At 46.2% G+C, this 19,307-nt stretch overlaps 1 protein-coding gene and 1 pseudogene across 1 annotated transcript; one reads left to right on the forward strand and one right to left on the reverse strand.

The window, feature by feature from the left end:
• On the forward strand, positions 1–19,134 carry sagb (S-antigen; retina and pineal gland (arrestin) b). Its single transcript, XM_031758984.2, has 16 exons — positions 1–28; positions 5,325–5,392; positions 6,155–6,215; positions 6,976–7,020; positions 7,385–7,584; positions 8,544–8,603; positions 8,802–8,869; positions 8,946–9,081; positions 9,211–9,295; positions 10,040–10,112; positions 10,415–10,552; positions 11,405–11,482; positions 16,147–16,161; positions 16,269–16,321; positions 16,760–16,769; positions 17,534–19,134. Exons 2-16 carry the CDS (start codon positions 5,345–5,347, stop codon positions 17,625–17,627), a joined length of 1,164 nt encoding a protein of 387 aa, XP_031614844.2. The 5' UTR covers positions 1–28; positions 5,325–5,344; the 3' UTR covers positions 17,628–19,134.
• LOC116335325 lies at positions 989–2,838 on the reverse strand (annotated as a pseudogene).
• Positions 19,135–19,307: the final 173 nt, after the last annotated feature.

The raw sequence follows: 19,307 nt of genomic DNA on the forward strand, positions 1-19,307 counted from the left end.
TTCATCGTCTTCATCGCTGCTGTTTCAGGTCAGTCTGTTCATTGAAAGATGAATCTGTTATCAGTGTGAATGAGTGTTTGATGATGGTTTTCATTAGTTTAATGAGGAAGTCTGAAGGTCAGCTGATGTTTCTTAATTCTGTGAAGCTTCACCTAAAAGCACAAAAAGCTTCACAGCTGATGTGAAACAACAAATCTAATCAATTACTTTCTAAAATTGGTGACGAGTTACCAGAAGTTAAAACTCATACATTTGTTTTTGTAGTATCCCCTGATTTTATATGATGCAGCATTAAGTTTGATTAAAAAAAACAACAAAAAAACAGTCAAAGGAGTTTGCAAAGAAAAGCGTCTGGACTTCTTTAAGTTGCTTGAAGACGTTTCACCTCTCATCCGAGAAGCTTCTTCAGTTCTAAGGTCAAATGGCCGAGAGTCCCAGATTTAAACCCAGTGGGAGTATCCCCCCAAGGAGGGACAAAGGACCCCCTGGTGATCCTCTAATCCAGGGGTGTCAAACTCAAATACACAGTGGGCCAAAATTAGAAATTGGAACAAAGTCGCGGGCTAACATTAATATTTATTGAAAAAAATCTTCCTCAAGATATAACAAGGAACCTTTTCTTATAGACTCAAATAAGTTTTGCTGAAAAACTGAATATGGAATAAGCAAAGCTTAATACTGAACGATATATAACTTATATAAAAATATATATAACTTAATATTGCACACATGCAAAATTGAAATTCAATTGAATAACATATCACTGGAATTCATTTCTTAAATAAAAATGTATTTGCAGCCTTCTGAATTAAATTTAGCAGTAAACTTTTTCCCAAGGCTAATAATAAATGTAAAAATAAAATAACAATAATAAACCACTTAACTAATAAAAATATCATTGTGAAACCATTCAAGCCCATGTCTGGGAGTAGCAAGACAAATTGCACAAAGAAAATGTTAATTATAGCTCAGTTTGCTACACACTGATCTACTCTGATGTGTCCAAGCCAGATACCTGGCATCTCTTCTTGGATGCTAGTTCCTCAATGTCTGGGCTCAGGTTCTGAGCTGAGGAAATCCTCAGGATAGAGTGAAGGTGTTCATCGGTCAGACGTCTCCTGTGAGATGTTTTAGCCATCTTCATCGAGGAGAATAGTTGCTCACATAGGTAAGTGCTGCCGAACATGGAGAGCATCTGAGCAGCGTGGGTGCGGAGCCCAGGCATTGTGTCAGGGATGAAATGTGGATGTGTGAAGTGCCCACAGCATCATACTTTGACTTCAGCGTGTCACTACACTGGAGTTCAATCAGCTCCATTGGAGGTTTGTTGGTGCTTTTGCCACGTCAACTGCAAAAGGATTACTGAGCAGTTCAAATCGACATTTCTGGGCATCAAAGTCGGCAAACCGCCGGGTAAACTCAGTACTGAGTACACAGAGTTTTCAGCAAACTGTGCACATGGGAACACAGCAGTAGAGATTTGCATGTTCATCGTTTGGCAGCAGGGAAAATGGTCCAGGTTTTTGTAGCATCTGATTCTGCCACAGGCACAATTTCGTTTTAAAAGCCCTCACTGCAGCGTACATATCTGTGATGATACGCCCCCGTCCCTGAAGCTGCAGGTTCAGCGCATTAAGATGGCTCGTGATATCACACATAAAGGCCAGCTCACACAGAAACTCCTGCTCCCTGAGCTCAGCTGTGTCTTGCCCTTTGCTTTCCCGAAACTGAAATATTTCCTCACGTAACTCGAAACATCTGTTCAGTACTTTTCCTCGGCTTAACCACCTCACCTCCATGTGATACGGCACGTCTCCGTATTCCGAACCACACTCCTCAAGAAAAGATTTGAATTGGCGGTGATTCAGACCTTTGGCTCTTATAAAGTTAACTACTCGTGTTACTGCGGTCATAACATGTTCCATCCTTAGGGCTTTGCCACAAAGTGATTCTTGATGTATGATGCAGTGGTAAACAGTCAGCTCACCTGCACAGTTCTCCGCTCGCATCTTCTCCCGTACCCTGCCCACCAGTCCGCTCCTTTGACCACACATCGCTGGTGCACCATCTGTCGTTAACCCCACAAGTTTTTCCCATGGCAACTTCATTTCAGTTAGACATTTGGAAACCTCTTCAAATATTTCCTTCCCTGTGGTTGTGCCATGCATTGATTTTAATCCTAAAAGTTCTTCTGTAACACAGAGAGTTGAGTCCACACCACGGATGAAGACTGAAAGCTGGGCAGTATCAGAGGCGTCGCTGCTCTCATCCACAGCGAGGGAGAATGCAACGAAACTGTTTCCCTTCTCCATCAGCTGGTTATATAGATTGTTGGCAAGTTCACGTGTGCGATCAGCTACTGTGTTTCTGCTCAGGCTGACATTTGAAAATGCTTGCTTTTTCTCTGGGCACACAACGTCGCAAACTTTCATCATACACCTTTTCACAAACTCTCCCTCACTGAAGGGCCGGGCTGATTTTGCGATCTCTGCTGCCACAACAAAACCAGCCTTTACAGCAGCCTCACTTTGTGATATGGCTTTTTTGAACATAGTCTGTTGAGAAACAATACTTCTTTTCATCTCTTCTGCTTTCCGGCGCCTTTGAGTCATGTCCAGGTCCTTGTACTTCTCTTGGTGTTTCGTTTCATAGTGTCGTCTAATGTTGTACTCCTTGGTTATAGCCACATGAGCTCCACATACAAGACAAACAGGTCTGTCTTTTACATAGGTAAACAGATATTCTGTCTCCCACCTGTCCAGAAAGCTCCTGTTTTCGTTCTTTCTTTTCGCCATTTTGGGAGAGGTAGCGCGGCAGTATTCGCATGGTTGCTATGACTACGGTCAACAGAGGAGAGGGGTTAGTGACTGACGCGCCAAAATACCAACAGAGCATTCTAGGATTTGTAGTATTAGCAGTACATCGCTGTATAAGACCACGGGCCAGCTCTAATAGTAATTTGATATGGCCTCATGGGCCAAATGTAATTAGGCTGAGGCAAATTTGCAGCTTTGGGCCAGAGTTTGACACCTATGCTCTAATCACATGAGCCAAGGTGTGAAAGCGGGTGTGGGACCTAATCAGCCAGGGTTTCGGGTGAGCTCATTGTTAAACCTGGCCCCACCTTGTCATGTGATTTCCTGAGGTCAGATGGCCCAGGATGTGAGTGGGCGAGGAGGAGGCTGCAGAGTTGGTGGATGTTAGTGGATGTTGGTGGATGTTGGTGGGTGTTGGTAGTTGTTGGTTGATGTTGGTGGATGTCGGTTGATGTGGGTGGGTGTTGGTGGCTGTCGGTTGATGTCGGTGGGTGTTGGTGGATGTTGGTGGTTGTTGGTTGATGTTGGTGGTTGTTGGTAGATGTTGGTGGTTGTTGGTTGGTGTTGGTGGGCACTGGTGGGCATTGGTGGATGTTGGTGGGTGTTAGTTGGTGTTGGTGGGCTTTGGTGGATGTGGGTGGGCGTTGGTTGGTGTTGATTGGTGTTGGTAGATGTTGGTGGATGTTGGTGGTTGTTGGTTGGTGTTGGTGGGCATTGGTGGGCATTAGTGGATGTTGGTGGGTGTTAGTTGGTGTTGGTGGGCTTTGGTGGATGTGGGTGGGCGTTGGTTGGTGTTGGTTGGTGTTGGTGGATGTTGGTAGATGTTGGTTGGTGTTGGTGGATGTTGGTTGATGTTGGTGGATGTTGGTGGATGTTGGTGGGTGTTGGTAGATGTTGGTTGGCATTGGTAGATGTTGGTTGATGTTGGTGGATGTTGGTGGATGTTGGTGGGTGTTGGTGGATGTTGGTGGATGTTGGTGGGTGTTGGTGGTTGTTGGTTGATGTTGCTGGATGTTGGTGGTTGTTGGTTGATGTTGGTGGTTGTTGGTGGTTATTGGTGGATGTTGGTGGATGTTGGTTGATGTCGGTGGGTGTTTGGTGGTTGTTGGTAGATGTTGGTGGATGTTGGTGGTTGTTGGTTGGTGTTGGTGGCCGTTGGTGGGTGTTGGTGGGCGTTGGTGGATGTAGGAGGGCGTTGGTGGGCATTGGTGAATGTTGGTTGGTGTTGATTGGCGTTGGTTGGTGTTGGTGGATGTTGGTTGGTGTTGGTGGGCGTTGGTAGGTGTTTGTGGGTGTTAGTAGGTGTTGGTTGGTGTTGGTGGGCATTGGTGGATGTTGCTTGGTGTTGGTGAATGTTGGTTGGTGTTAGTAGGTGTTGGTTGGTGTTGGTGGACATTGGTGGATGTTGCTTGGTGTTGGTTGATGTTGGGGGATGTTGGTGGGTGTGGTAGGTTTTTGGTTGGTGGGCCTTGGTTTTTGTTGGTGGATGTGGGCGGGTGTTGGTGGATGTTGCTTGGTGTTGGTTGATGTTGGTGGTTGTTGGTGGATGTTGGTGGATGTTGGTAGGTGTTGGTGGGTGTTGGTTGTTGTTGGTGGATGTTGGTGGGTGTTGATGGTTGTTGGTTGATGTTGGTGGATGTGGGTGGGTGTTGGTGGATGTTGGTTGGCATTGGTGGATGTTGGTGGTTGTTGGTTGATGTTGGTGGGCGTTGGTTTGTGTTGGTAGATGGAACATGAATATGAGTGGAGCACATCACTGCATCCACACAAAGATCCAGAAACTCCTCCACCTCCTCCGAGCAGGTGCAGGGGCACATCTGCTGAGGCACATCTGCAGCTTTAGGAGGATGTGCTCTGTCCGGACGGCGTCTGTGATTCCAGACGATGAAGAAACCTCACTGAGCACAGCCTGCAGCAGCACGGCTCCATAACTGACCCGAGTACAGCCCAGATCATCACCCACCGAAACATTAGAAACCACAGCTGGAGTCCTCCATCCACCAGACGGAAACATCTGGCTGGTCTTCTTCGTCCAAATGGCTGTTCATCATCTGGATTCCTGTTTGGATGTTTTTTATTATTCTTATTAGTCAGAGTTTTTTTTATATCTGTGCAAAGTTAATGAAAACTGCGTTAGATCAGCAGATCAACGCAGGGAGCTGTTAACAAGTCCGAATCACAACGTGCAGTGTTTGCTGTAGTGTTTTTTTGTTTGTTTGTTTTTTGTTTTTTAACTCGGTGAAAAAGAAAAAAAAATCATATTGAAGTAGCAAATAACCTAAAAGAAAGAAAAAAAGGAAAAAATACAAGCACCTCTCATGAAAGGTCAAAATGCCACCAATAATAAATATCACATTATCATTGATAAGCCTGTGTTCTCAGTTAGTCATATTACTGGGATCCTTTAATCATCCATAGATGCACAAGTGGATGCTTGGGTGTGAGGGCTGTGTGTGATTTAAGTTTGAGATGATAAAAGTTTGATATGTGAATGTCTCTGTGCTGCAGGTCAATTTCCAACACTCAGCATGAGTCCCAAGCACGTCGTCTTTAAGAAGGTGTCCCGTGACAAGTCGGTAAGTTCTGAAGATAGTTCAGCATCGACATCATCAGTCATGGAGAAGATGTGGTTTAGAAACCCAGAGCGGAGGTCATATCAAAGTTCCTTTTGCGGAGACTAAAGTTTCCCCCTGATGGGAACATCAGCACTGAAAGGATGCTGATTTTTACTCAGTACTCAGGACACCATTTAAGGCATCCATAAAGTTCTGGTCCCTGATCTTCCTCCACGGCTCTGTGTGGAGCAGGATCCAGGTCGTTAATCCGAACCCTCTGGGTTCCGATGGCATCTCATTGTGCTGAAATCCAAATTGAACTGACATGTGACAGAGTAACTGTAATATTAATGTCTGCTCACATTAGGATGCTCATACTTCCTGCTTTGCCTGCAGGTAAACATTCAGTTTTTTCATTTCTGACCTCAGAATGGGAAAAGGTTCAAAAACATTAACTCCATCGATGAACCGAACCGATGAGCCTCCTGCTCCTGGTCTGTGGGGAACTAAAAGCACAAATAAAAACCTCTACTCAGAGCTGTGCTGTCATTTCTGCCTCTGCAAGCATGTGATGGTCCACCCTGCTCAGAGTGAATGTGGAGCTCCTGCAGATTCTGAGTGTCCTCCAAGTTGGTGACTTATTCCCACAGAAAGACGTACCCATCCACCCATCTTCTGCAGGACAGGTTTAGTAGGGGCACCTGTGCTGCAGGAGGTGTAGCATAAGGAGGTGTTTGCTGTTGATCCTGCAGTCATTCTTACGTGACCCTCGTGTGTTTTCAGGTGACCGTCTACATGGCCAAGAGGGACTTTGTGGATCACTGCGACTTTGTGGATCCAGTCGGTGAGTCCCGATGCTAACTACCTGCTCTCGCTCTGTTTTTGCTGCTGTTTGAAAAATGTTTCATGAAAATGTTTAAAGATGGAGGACTGACAGATCCAGGCCTATGTCTTCATGACATCTCTGCATGTGCTGAGCCCTGTGAGAGAAAAAAGTATAAACTCTGTCGAGTCTGGGACCCCACAGAGACTGGGGAAGAAAGACATGGAGACATGACAGACTGTGGAGACAAATGAGCAGAACACAGAGACAGGACTATGACAATAAAGAGCCACAAAGACAGACCAGAGAAGGAGACACAGGTACAAGATGGGGACAGACCGGAAACGAAGACACCAAACATGAACAAGAAACATAGAACTAGAAATGTGAATAATGAAAAATTCAGAGCACTATGAAATACAGAAATAAAGAGTGAGTAATACAGAGCTAGAATTTGAAATCTGAGTCACAAACCATAATTCACTCCAAACTGGGTCAAAGACCCAGGACCGACTCTTTAAACAGAGCTTCTCCACCACACAGCACTCCTGGTGAATGTTGAGGGGTGGCCTGTGCTGTGGGATCCATACACCGCAGTGAACAGACTGAAAAACAGTACTCACTGGGTTACCTGCTGATTGTAAACCAGCCATGGATATGTGGATGGTAGCAGAGCAGGAAGTAGTTGATCATTTCTACTCATGCCCAGTAGGAGGACAGTGACAAACCTTTAAAACAGTCAGGAATGTGTTGTGATTTGATCACTTCCTGTTTCCTACAGATGGCGTGATTGTGGTTGACCCAGTGCAGCTCAAAGGAAAGAAAGGTCAGTGTGTTTAAATGTGTGCAGTAAAATGAGGCAGAACCCTGAGGAGGCGTTGTGGGACTCCCTCCTTCAGCTCGTCAGTGTGGAGAAGCTCAAATCCAGCTTTACTGGAGGAGCTCCACGGGGCTTATGACTGTGGTTCCTGTGTAAAACATATTTCACTGAATGAAAGCTTCTTTCTGTGCAGATAGACTGCAGTGTGGAGTGGGTGCGACACAAAAGATCTCAGAGAACAATGAGCAGCTTCTGACAGATGTTTCTCCAGCTTCTATTCACACTGATTTAGGTTTGATGGAGCCAGCTTCTCCTGGTGCAGCATCTTCTTGGATGTGTGGCTTCATTCCTGTTTCTCGGTGTCTGTTAGTGTACGTGATGCTGTCGTGCACGTTCCGCTATGGCCGTCAGGACATGGATGTGATGGGCGTGGCCTTCAGGAGGGACCTGTTCCTGGTGACCCGGCAGGTTTACCCCGAGCTGCAGGACAAAGAAAAGCTCACCCACACCAAGATCCAGCAGAAGCTGCTGCGAAAGCTCGGAAACAACGCCTTCCCCTTTTTCTTCGAGGTGAGGAACAGCCTGAACCATCTGGAAAGATCAGGCCCTGCTGGAGGAAGAGGTTTAAGCCCTCCATCAGGTTCAAGGATGAAAAACAGAAAGGCCGCATTTGTCATGTCTGGAATAGAGTCCTTTTTGTTGTGTTAGGTTTTGTACCCAGTGCAGATCTGGCCTAAACCTTCATCCAAAATCCTCAAGGTAGAAAAGGAAAACCTGATTACAGAATGAATAAAAACATTACAGCACCAGTCAGAACAACAAAAAACCCACAAATGTTTCAGAAATCTGTCAAAACCCAGTTTAAAACTAGAAATGTGGCACGGTGGTTAGCACTGTTGCCTCACAGCAAGAAGGTCCTGAGCTTGACTCCACCATCAGGCCGGGGTCTTTTTGTGTGGAGTTTGCATGTGTGCGTGGGTTCTCTACAGCTTCCTTCCACCATCCAAAGACATGCAGGTCAGGTTCACTGGAAACTCTAAATTGCATGTGTCTATATGCCCTGCGACAAACTGCCGACCTGTCCAGGGTGTAACCTGCCGCTTGCCCTAAGACAGCTGGGATAGGCTCCAGCAGAATAGGGTGGATGGATGGATGGATGCCCACATTTGAGCAGAAAACAGTAGAGTTCTCTGAGAGGTTAGAAATTAATGATCATTAACCGTTCAGAAAGAAAATCTAACATTTTAGGGAAAACATTTTCAGATATACAGAGAAAGGTTCTCTGCAGCTGTATGAGAACCTCCGAGAACCTGACTGAAATCTAAACACAGGCGAGGTCGTTGTTCTGTAGTCACCAGCATGTGTCTGTGGCGCAGTTACAGAGGAAGGGGTGGGTTTCGCTCTTCTAATCGTGTCGATTACTATTCCTGTGTTTATTTTTGAAGAGGTTAGAATGAGATGTACCGATTCGGGTACCATGCAGGACGAGCGTGATGGTCTAACGTTGGTGAAACAACTCTGTGCTTCAGTTTCCAGACAATCTGCCCTGCTCCATCGCTCTGCAGCCCGGACCGTCTGACGTGGGGAAGGTAACGCCATCACTACACTCAACCTTTCATGTTCTTCATCTGTTCATTGCTTCAGCGCCACAAAGTCTCAGAGTCCACACACTGATGTTTCACATCGGCTTCTCACGTTCTCACGCAGTCCTCTGAAATCAGCCAATTCCCCCGATGACTGATACGAGCTGTAAATGTGCAAACTGTGTGTTTCTGTGTGCTGGACAGAAATGTGCGGTGGAGTTTGAGGTGAAAGCTTTCTGTGGTGAGAACCAGGACGAGAAGATTGACAAACAGTGAGTCGCCCAGAGTGGATCTCAGTCTGAGGACTCGATGGACATCCTTTCACGCGTTCCTCCTTCCTCTCTGCAGGAGTTCTGTCCATCTCACCATCCGTAAGATCCAGTTCAGTGCAGAGGACAGCAAACTGGTTCCCAGCGCAGAGACAACCTTCGAGTTCCTGATGTCCGAGAAACCTCTGCACGTCAAACTGAGCCTGCCCAAAGAGGTCAGAGCTTCAGTCAGGTCCTGAACCAGACACCAGAACCACCAGGTTCTGAAAGCTGGTGGGCTCTCACAGATGTACTCGTGAACGCACTTCACCTGTCTGTCTACCTGTCTGCTTACCTGTCTCCAGACTTTTTACCACGGCGAGCCGCTCAAAGCCAATGTTGAAATCACCAACTCGTCCAGCAGGAACATCAAAGACATCAGCTTGTCAGGTGACACCAGTCTGGCTTCAGAGTACCTAAAGGTGACGTAGAGCAGCGTATCTCTGCCACCAAGCATCAGTTTTTCAGTTTTTTCTTTTATGAAAGGAAAGCGTGAAATGTACAAGCATGCAGAAGTTGCATTACCATAAGGGGAGACCATTGATTTAAAGCCAAGAAGTCTGTAGTGAGCAAAAACTGTATGAAGTCCATTCCAGAGTCCTTACTCTCCAGAAACATTTAAGCTAGGCATCTACATGTAAACATGTTAATCATGTCTTTCCCATCATTATTTTGTTGGCTTATTTATTTCAAGACATACTGGCTTGAAATAAAATGTCTCCCCCTGCTGGTACTGCAGCTTCTGCACGCTTGCACATTTCCCTCTTTGGAGGGGCAAAGCGTGAAATGGACACGGTGGATGGCGTGTCTAATACGCACTTTTCCGTGGTATCGGGTTGACTGGAGACATCAGCTGATAACACTTCCTTCCACCAGCATGAATTTAAAAAGTCATGCAACCAAAGCCTGCTCAGACACGATTGGCAAAGCTGAAACCACACAGGCTCTTACAGAAGCCTTAAAGTTCTGACCTGAGGAGATTTTTAACCAGAAAAGCTGCTCGTTGTAAACATGAGGAAAGGTGTCTGTGGCGGTGACATGCTGCCTCACCTGCAGGCCTCTACAGCTGACAGCAGACAAGTATGTTTCCTCCCTGCAGCAGCGTGGTGACTTACTTTGAGTTTCTGTGCTTAGTTGAGCAGGTGACCCATGTCATCCTTTACTCCAGCGATAAGTACGTCAAGTCTGTGGCCAAAGAGGAGACCAGGTGAGTTAAGGATGCAACAGAAGTATATTTATTTTGAATCTTTTCTGAGAGAACTTAAACCAGGAGTTGTGTTCACTGTCTCAGTTTGATCAGACAGAACATTTTTTCTTTTTTCAAAAGGAAGATGTTTCCTGTACATTTAAATTTTGCATTGATCTGTTAAAAACAGATGTGCCCATGTCGTACCTGATACATCTTGGTCTAAAGTTACTCTTAGTGACCTTACACTGTCAGCTAGGTTAGTTTTAACCACTCTGGGTTTGGCTGAGAGGTTTCTAATCATGTTATGTTTTCGGTTACAGCGACTCTGTGCCTTCTGGCACCAGTCTGAAGAAGGAGTACACCCTGCACCCTCTGCTGGCGTACAACAAAGACCGCAGAGGACTCGCTCTGGATGGACGACTCAAGCACGAGGACACCAACCTGGCTTCATCGAGCATGTCAGTGACACACTGAGGTTTTAATGAAGGTGTTAGACAGGAAACACGGCTGCTCTTTAAAGGACAGGTTTACAGGATTTAACCTGGCAGGTGAGACAGATCTGTCATCAGAGCATTCTGGGCAAAATACACTTCAATGTTCAGACTGGCTGCATTCTCACGAGATCTCCGGAGACTCCATCAGGTGAGCCTGAAGGCTGGTCAGGCCATCGGGGTGATGGAGCTTCAGTTAAATCACGGCTCGATGACCTCTGACGACTGGACGCCTCCGGAGACTGAACTCTGTTTTCCAGAAAATCAACCACTGAAATTAGAAATATGATGGAAATGGACTCATCCAAGTGTCAGAGCCGAGGTCTCATTTTGTTCTGTCAGGTCGTGAAGCTTCCACAGTTTAATTTTCTTCTCAGAGGTGGAACCAGAAGCTTCCTAAACGTTAGTGAGACGATGATTTGATTCGATGATTCGGACATCTCCCTCCTAATGTCTCCTCTGCGGGGTCAGATCTCTGACCTGTTTCTAGCTGCAAGGTTAGAAACACCACGGGGACTCTGGATGATCTGAAGCTCTGTGCTGCAAACGGTTCCTGACTCTCAGTTTGTGCTGACGAGCCTGAAACCTTGCTCGTGATTTCAGACATCCGTGACCCCTGAAAGAGCTGTGAACCTGTCCTTTAACCACGTGACTGGCAGGTGTGTCATTGAACAGATATGCGTGACCTCCCTAGAGTCACGTCACATAGCATGCTAGAACACAATGCTGAGAGCACCTGAGTTTCCTGAGCTTAGCGAAGAGCGTTGCATGACTTTCAGAAAGTTTTCCTTCAGCTGATGAGAGCTGTCTGTGTCTCAGTGTGAAGCAGGAGGTCCTGAAGGAGGTTCAGGGGATTCTGGTCTCCTATAAGGCCGTGCTGAGGATGGTCGCCTCAGGGTGAGTCTCACACTTCCTGCTGTTAACAGTGTGTGCATATTCAGGTGTCTGGTGAGGGGTCAAAGGTCACGACAGGCCCTCTGCCTGACCTCACTTACAGCAGCTCAGGTGTGATGAGGTTTGAACACATTGTGAATATGAGCGACTGATGACACAGAATAAAAAAAACAGCTTCAACGTCGCCAACACCTTGGCCCCACATAGCAGACAGGTCTGGCCCGGATCCGGCATCAAGCTGGCACTTCTGACTGACTGGTGTCATGGCAGGGTGTATGTCAGCCAGTTGTGGGCCAGGTCTGACAATGATGTCACTATTTATGTTCCTGTTTTCCTATTTTAGTTATTAGACCCAAATGCCATGTTGCAATACTATACAGCTATGTTAGCCAATGTTTCAAATGCAGGTTTGACAGGTTTGTGAGTGTGCACTTTATCCAAAACCTAGGGAGGGTTTACTCATGTTTATCACCGAGTGGCTGTAGCTCAGGAGGTAGAGCAGGTCACCTACTGATCAGAAGGTTAGGGGTTCGATTCCTGTGTGATCCTTCAGTCAGCAGGTCAAGAGTGTGAATGTGTATGGATGTAGTTAGGAAGCCCTCAGTTTAGAGAAAGTGTGTGACTGTGACATGTTGTATAGAGCACTTGGAGTAATCTAAGAGAATAGAGAAGTGCTATATAAGAATGAGTCTGTTTAATTCAATTTTATTTATACAGCGCCAAATCACAACAAAAGTCGCCTCAAGGCGCTTTATATTGTACAGTAGACTCTATAATAACAGATACAGAGAAAAACCCAACAATCATATGACCCCCTATGAGCAAGCACTTTGGCGACAGTGGGAAGGAAAAACTCCCTTTTAACAGGAAGAAACCTCCGGCAGAACCAGGCTCAGGGAGGGGCGGGGCCATCTGCTGTGATTGGTTGGGGTGAGAGAAGGAAGACAGGATAAAGACATGCTGTGGAAGAGAGACAGAGATTAATAACAGATATGATTCGATGCAGAGAGGTCTGTTAACACAGTGAGTGAGAAAGGTGACTGGAAAGGAAAAACTCAATGCATCATGGGAATCCCCGGCAGCCTACGTCTATTGCAGCATAACTAAGGGAGGATTCAGGGTCACCTGGTCCAGCCCTAACTATATGCTTTAGCAAAAGGAAAGTTTTAAGCCTAATCTTGAAAGTAGAGATAGTGTCTGTCTCCTGAATCCAAACTGGAAGCTGGTTCCACAGAAGAGGGGCCTGAAAACTGAAGGCTCTGCCTCCCATTCTACTTTTAAATACTCTAGGAACAACAAGTAGGCCTGCAGTGTGAGAGCGAAGTGCTCTAATAGGGTGATATGGTACTACAAGGTCATTAAGATAAGATGGGGCCTGATTATTTAAGACCTTGTATGTGAGGAGCAGGATTTTGAATTCTGGATTTAACAGGAAGCCAATGAAGGGAAGCCAAAACAGGAGAGTCAAAGGAGCTTGCAAAGAAAAGCGTCTGGACTTCTTTAAGTTGCTTGAAGACGTTTCACTTCTCATCGGAGAAGCTTCTTCAGTTCTAAGGTCAAATGGCCGAGAGTCCCAGATTTAAACCCAGTGGGAGTTTCCCCCCAAAGAGGGACAAAGGACCCCCTGGTGATCCTCTAATCACATGAGCCAAGGTGTGAAAACGGGTGTGGGACCTAATCAGCCAGGGTTTCGGGTGAGCTCATTGTTAAACCTGGCCCCACTTTGTCATGTGAATTCCTGAGGTCAGATGGCCCAGGATGTGAGTGGGCGTTAAGTCGTCTGGGAAGGATCTCAAAACTGGATTATAGATGGCAGACAGTTGGTGTCGTAAGCCCCGCCTCTGTTCAAAGATGGTCGCTCACAGTGGACATAAATGGCCTCTTTCACTCCTCTTTCAAACCATCTGTCCTCTCTGTCCAAAATGTGAACATTGGCATCCTCGAAAGAGTGACCTTTATCCTTTAAGATGCAGATGGACTGCTGAGTCTTGTCCTGTGGAGGTGGCTCTTCTATGTTGTGCCATGCGCTTGTGAAGTGGCTGTTTGGTCTCTCCAATGTAGAGGTCTGGGCATTCCTCGCTGCACTGTACAGCATACACCACGTTGTTCAGTCTGTGTTTTGGAGTTTTGTCTTTCGGGTGAACCAGTTTGTGTCTGAGTGTGTTGCTGGGTCTGAAGTACACTGGGATGTCGTGCTTGGAGAAAACTCTCCTGAGTTTCTCTGATACACCAGCTACATAGGGGATGGCAACGTTGTTGCGTCTGTCTTTCTTATCCTCCCTCGCTGGTGTCTGATCTTCTTTTCTGTGACTCTTTGCTGACTTTATGAACGCCCAGTTAGGATAACCACATGTTTTGAGTGCTTCCTTTACGTGTGTGTGTTCCTTCATTTTCCCCTCAGGCTTAGAGGGAACATGTTTGGTGACATTCACATGACAAGGTGGGGCCAGGTTTCACAATGAGCTCACCCGAAACCCTGGCTGATTAGGTCCCACACCCGTTTTCACACCTTGGCTCATGTGATTAGAGGATCATCAGGGGGTCCTTTGTCCCTCTTTGGGGGGGATACTCCCACTGGGTTTAAATCTGGGACTCTCGGCCATTTGACCTTAGAACTGAAGAAGCTTCTCGGATGAGAGGTGAAACGTCTTCAAGCAACTCAAAGAAGTCCAGACGCTTTTCTTTGCAAACTCCTTTGACTACGATGACCTGGATGACTGAGAACTTTCACAGACCAAAACAGGAGAAATCTGCTCTCTCTTTCTAGTCCCTGTCAGGACTCTTGCTGCAGCATTTTGGATCAGCTGAAGGCTTTTCAGTGAGTTTTTAGGACATCCTGATAATAAAGAATTACAGTAGTCCAGCCTGGAAGTAATAAATGCATGAACTAGTTTTTCAGCATCACTCTGAGACAGGATATTTCTAATTTTAGAGATGTTGCACAAATGGAAGAAAGCAGTCTTACATATTTGTTTAATATGTGCATTGAAGGACATGTCCTGGTCAAAAATGACTCAAGGTTCCTCACAGCATTACTGGAGGCCGAGGTAATGCCATCCAGAGTAAGAATCTGCTTAGATACCATATTTCTAAGATTTTCAGGGCCGAGTACAATAACCTCAGTTTTATCTGAATTAAGAAGCAGAAAGTTAGCGGCCATCCAGGTCTTTATGTCTTTAAGACATTCCTGCAGTTTAACTAATTGGTGTGTGTTACCTGGCTTCATGGACAGATAGAGCTGCGTGTCATCTGCATAGCAGTGAAAATTTATGCTATGTCTTCTAATGATGCTGCCTAAGGGAAGCATGTATAATGTAAACAGAATTGGTCCTAGCACTGAACCCTGTGGAACTCCATAATTGACCTTAGTGTGTGAAGAGGACTCTCCATTTACATGTACTGTCACAGTCTGGCTGAGGCAGACTGTATGTGTTTGCAAAAGAGGACTCGAACGCAGACCAAAAACTGAACGTGACGTGGATTTAACAAAAAACAAGCCGTTTATTGAGGCTAGGAAACAAAGTACAAACAAAGGGCATAGGTGAAACTAAACAATAACCTAAACTGGGTGAACTAAAACTAAACATGAAAAAAACCTTAAACACGGTGAACTGACATGGATACCTGAAGTTGTGACGTGGATGAGCAGACGACCTGACAAGGAATGACTGAAAGCACACGGACTAAATACACACAGGAGGATAATGAGGGAAGTGGGAACACATGGAGAAACAGCTGACACACATGAACATAACGACGTCACAAGGAGAGAGTAAAACTAAAAACATTGAACATAGGAACACAGGACCCCTTCAAAATAAAACAGAAAACAATGAGACGCAGACATGACAACGTGAACTTGACAACATAAGACTCACAGACATGAAACACATGAAGGGCAAGGGAGACTTCACAGGGGTTGAAAACACAAGGGGGAACTAATAAGCAAATGAACATAGGAGACCTAATGAGCTTAAACATACTATAAACATCAAAAGAACTAAAACTCAAAACACTGGGTCATAAGACCCAGAGTCGTGACATGTACAAACTGGAGTCTATTAGATAGATATGATACAAACCACTGCAGCGCAGTACCTGCAATACTATTGTAATAAAATGTTCACTGTCTGAACAGAGTTTTGTCATGTTACTTTTGCACTATTATGTCCTGCACATGTTGTTATTACATGGCTTGATTAAGGTACACATTAGGCTGACATCTGGGGCCAGAGCTGAAACTGTTCTGGGCCAGCACAGGACCACCAGTGTGTCTGCAATTGGCCTTGTGCTGGCCCATGTGTGGGCCACCTCTGGCAAACCAGATCTGGGCCACCAAAGGGCCGTCATTCTTCGTGGTATGTGGGCCATGTGTAAGCACATTGTGTGGGCCAGATCCAGGCCATACCAATTTTGCTATGTGGGTTGTGTCAGCCTCCTGAGACACAGCTGACCCTGACACCAACCACACCTCTATCATGTGCCGGGGTCATGAAACTCCATCTTTTCAAATCAGAGATCATGAAGTGTCACTGACCAATAGGAGCGCTCTCTCAGCCAGGGTCATGCCCGCCCACTGCGCCTGACAGTTTATCAGAGGGAAAATTAACCTCCGAGGCAATCTGACGCTTTGTGTCTGTTCTCTCTCTGCTGCCCTTCATTCACAGGACGGTGGGATCCAGGTAGGGTCATGCTCAGACACACTGTGTGTGTGTGTGTGTGTGTGTGTGTGTGTGTGTGTGTGTGTGTGTAAAACATCTGGACTCACAGCTGTGTCTGTGCTTTACAGTGAGGTGTCTCTGGAGGTTCCCTTCAGGCTCATGCATCCCAAACCTGAACCAGGTAAAGATTTCTTTCAGCTTCCACAACACACACACACAGCTGGACCTGCTTATGAGCCAGTTTACATGAGAACATGTTCTGTGTGTGTGTGTGTGTGTGTGTGTGTGTGTGTGTGTGTGTGTGTGTGTGTGTGTGTGTGTGTGTGTGTGTGTGTGTGTTTTAAGCTGCTTTTTGTGTATTGCTGACAGCAGTTTATGATATAAACAAGAAGCTGCGTCACACAGATTAACATCCAGATTAGCAGCGATTAATAGAGTTTAAGACACACACACACTCAGGTCTCTTGTGTGTTCCCAGTGTGACCCTCCAGGTGTATTATTGTAGGGTCTACCTGACAGTATGAAGCCAGCTGTTGTGATTTGGCGCCATATAAAAAAAGATAATTGAATTGTTCATATTTCACCTGTTTCTCTTTTCTTGATGCTGCCTGACCTGCAGCCAAGGACAGGTAAGTGTGACAGTGAACGACATCACTTCCTGTCCCACACAGTGAAGTCTTCCTCTGTGTGACGGACATCTTAGGGAAAGGTTGGCGCTTCCCAGCCCCATTCTCTGTCTTACAAAGGGGGAGGGGGGGCTCAAATCTGATTGATTAAATTTAGAAGGAGCAGAGCAGCAGACGTAGCTCACGTGGAGCAGGAAGGTCAAGCTCGTCTTACATGGAGGGCCGAACCAGTGAAGCGCCCCTGCTGTCCCTGTAAAGATGAATCCCCTTTTAATCCCTGAGAGGCGTAAATAATATAAAACAGGCATCTCCTTTTTCCACACGACAACGAAACGCAGCATATCAAAGAAATCTGTCAGCACGACATGTAGAAAACTGGCTCGTCGCTCATCCCGTGACTGGAAAATATTATGCTGTCGTGTTCTGTTGTCACCTCGGTGTGAACAGCTGGAGGATTTTGAAATGAAAACACAGTTAAAAGTCCAAAATTCCTGCCCTCCTTCACGTTTGCCCAGCGGGTGAGATTGGAGGCCAGTTTTTGCGACCTTCATCGGGCGGCTGTGGTTTAGGTGGTAAAGCTGGTCATCGACCAATCACAAGTTCTCAGGATTGAGCCCCATGTGACTGTTTACGGCAAACACATCGTGTGTGTAAACGTACCCATGTGTTCCAGTTTTTTCTTGTTTATCAAGAACAGGAAGTGACTTAAACTGCTGAGACAGGAGGCGGAGCTTGCTGTTGACCTTCCCACTGTGTCTGTGCCGCAGCGAACCAGACGACATGGTGTTTGAGGAATTCAAACGGGCCTACCTGAAGGGCATGGTCTACGGAGACGATGACGAGTCCCCCACCGACGCCTGAACTACAAAGATGGCCGCCTCAGGTCGAACGGCGCAGCGGCCACTCGGAGCTGAAGATGAACACAGTGTGGTTGTCCACCCGTGGTTTCCTCGCTGTTTTAACGTCTCCATCATGTTTCCTGCAGCGCCACCCCCAGGCTAACTACAGCCGCGAGGTGGTGCTAGGAGGAACCAAAAACTCTGCCAGAAATGACCATCTCCTCCTCTAATGCAGTACTTTTACCTGGAACCAGGTGTTTTTACTTTGTTTTCCTGCAACACTTCCTCCATGGCTGGGTTTGGTGTGTACTTTAGGTTTTCCCAAACCTGATGCAGCGGCCTCCGGTGGGCACAGTGATTATGCTGTGAGCAAAGCTGGGTGATGCAGTCGTGGCTGGGAGGATGCTGAGGTGGATGGATGGGTGGAGCCATCTGCTGCTTGTCTTTGATGAAGGAGATGGTCTAAGTCACAGGTGTCAAATTCCAGGCCTCGAGGGCCGGTGTCCTGCAGGTTTAAGATGTGTTCTTGATCCAACACAGCTGATTCAAATGGCTAAATGACCTCCTCAACATGTCCTGAAGTTCCCCAGAGGCCTGGTAATGAACTAATCATGTGATTCAGGTGAGCTGAAACCGTTAGTTGATATCTGAAACCTGCAGGACACCAGCCCTTGTGGACTGGAGTTAGACACCCCTGGTCTAAGTGCTTCATTAGGGTTAGGTGAAGAATGCCGACGTGGCCACAGGCCTCCGTGATTGGCCGTCCTCCGTCCACCTCCACCTCCTCCTGCAGCACGTGGAGCTTCTTTTGTTCCAGAGGAAAGCAGCTGAGGGACTGAGGGTCATTTCTGGGCATAGCTCAACATTTCCCGTCCTCAGAGGGTCGGTGTGTCACGTTAAATGAAGGAAACGCTGGAAATGATGAGTGTCAGCAGGCCAGGCTGTTAGCCGTGAGGCTTTGAGCGAATGTAGACGAGTAAAGTGCATCTTTAGAGCTCAGTGAAACGAGCTGCTGATGTTCTGTAGAGCACGTCATAGCTGACCTGTCAGTGTGCTTATTTTACAGGCAGTGGTGTTTCTCCTGTTTCTGTCTGATACCTGACATACATGTGTGTGTGTTCCACTTTCTCTGCATGCATTAAACAGAATGAGGCCGTGAGCTGTTAGTCGCTGTGCTTCTGTCTGATTAAAGAAGCCTGTCGTCCATGTTTCACACTCCGCACGGCTCCATGTTTTTACGTTTGGGTTTCTCACTTCTACTTCCTGTCACACAGAGGTACTTTTGTTATACAGTGACAATAAAGAGATCAGATCGAGTCCAGTGAGCAGAAACAGGGCAGCATCCATCTATAATATTCTTGATATTTATAATTGAGTGATTTGTGTATATTAGTGCTATGTTTTTTTTCTTAAATTTGAAAAGTCTGTAACATGTTGTATTGTTTAGTTTAGTCTGTTACTGTCTTGGAGCAACTGTAACCTACATAATTTCCTTAATGATTAATAAAGTATCATGATTAATGAGTACACCCACAAACTGTGTCTGTGGATACTAAGTGTCAGTCACTTAACAGTGAGGCTGTGGACCCAGAGGGCCCAGACTCTAAGGGCCCGGGATACGTTTTCAGGGCCCAAATGTACTCCTTTGCCTGGGTCCGCAGAGAGCGGCTAACAGCAGCGTGTAAATCCATTTTGAATTCAT

Source organism: Oreochromis aureus, linkage group 14, assembly GCF_013358895.1.
Source record: "Oreochromis aureus strain Israel breed Guangdong linkage group 14, ZZ_aureus, whole genome shotgun sequence".
In the NCBI taxonomy this organism is placed as follows: domain Eukaryota; kingdom Metazoa; phylum Chordata; class Actinopteri; order Cichliformes; family Cichlidae; genus Oreochromis; species Oreochromis aureus.

Bases quoted from the DNA above. Each gene is read 5' to 3' on its own strand.
- sagb (XM_031758984.2), top strand. From the start codon at position 5,345: ATGAGTCCCAAGCACGTCGTCTTTAAGAAGGTGTCCCGTGACAAGTCG. The intron at 6,216-6,975 runs GTGAGTCCCGAT...TGTTTCCTACAG, and splicing joins CGACTTTGTGGATCCAGTCG to ATGGCGTGATTGTGGTTGAC. The intron at 8,604-8,801 runs GTAACGCCATCA...TGTGCTGGACAG, and splicing joins GACCGTCTGACGTGGGGAAG to AAATGTGCGGTGGAGTTTGA.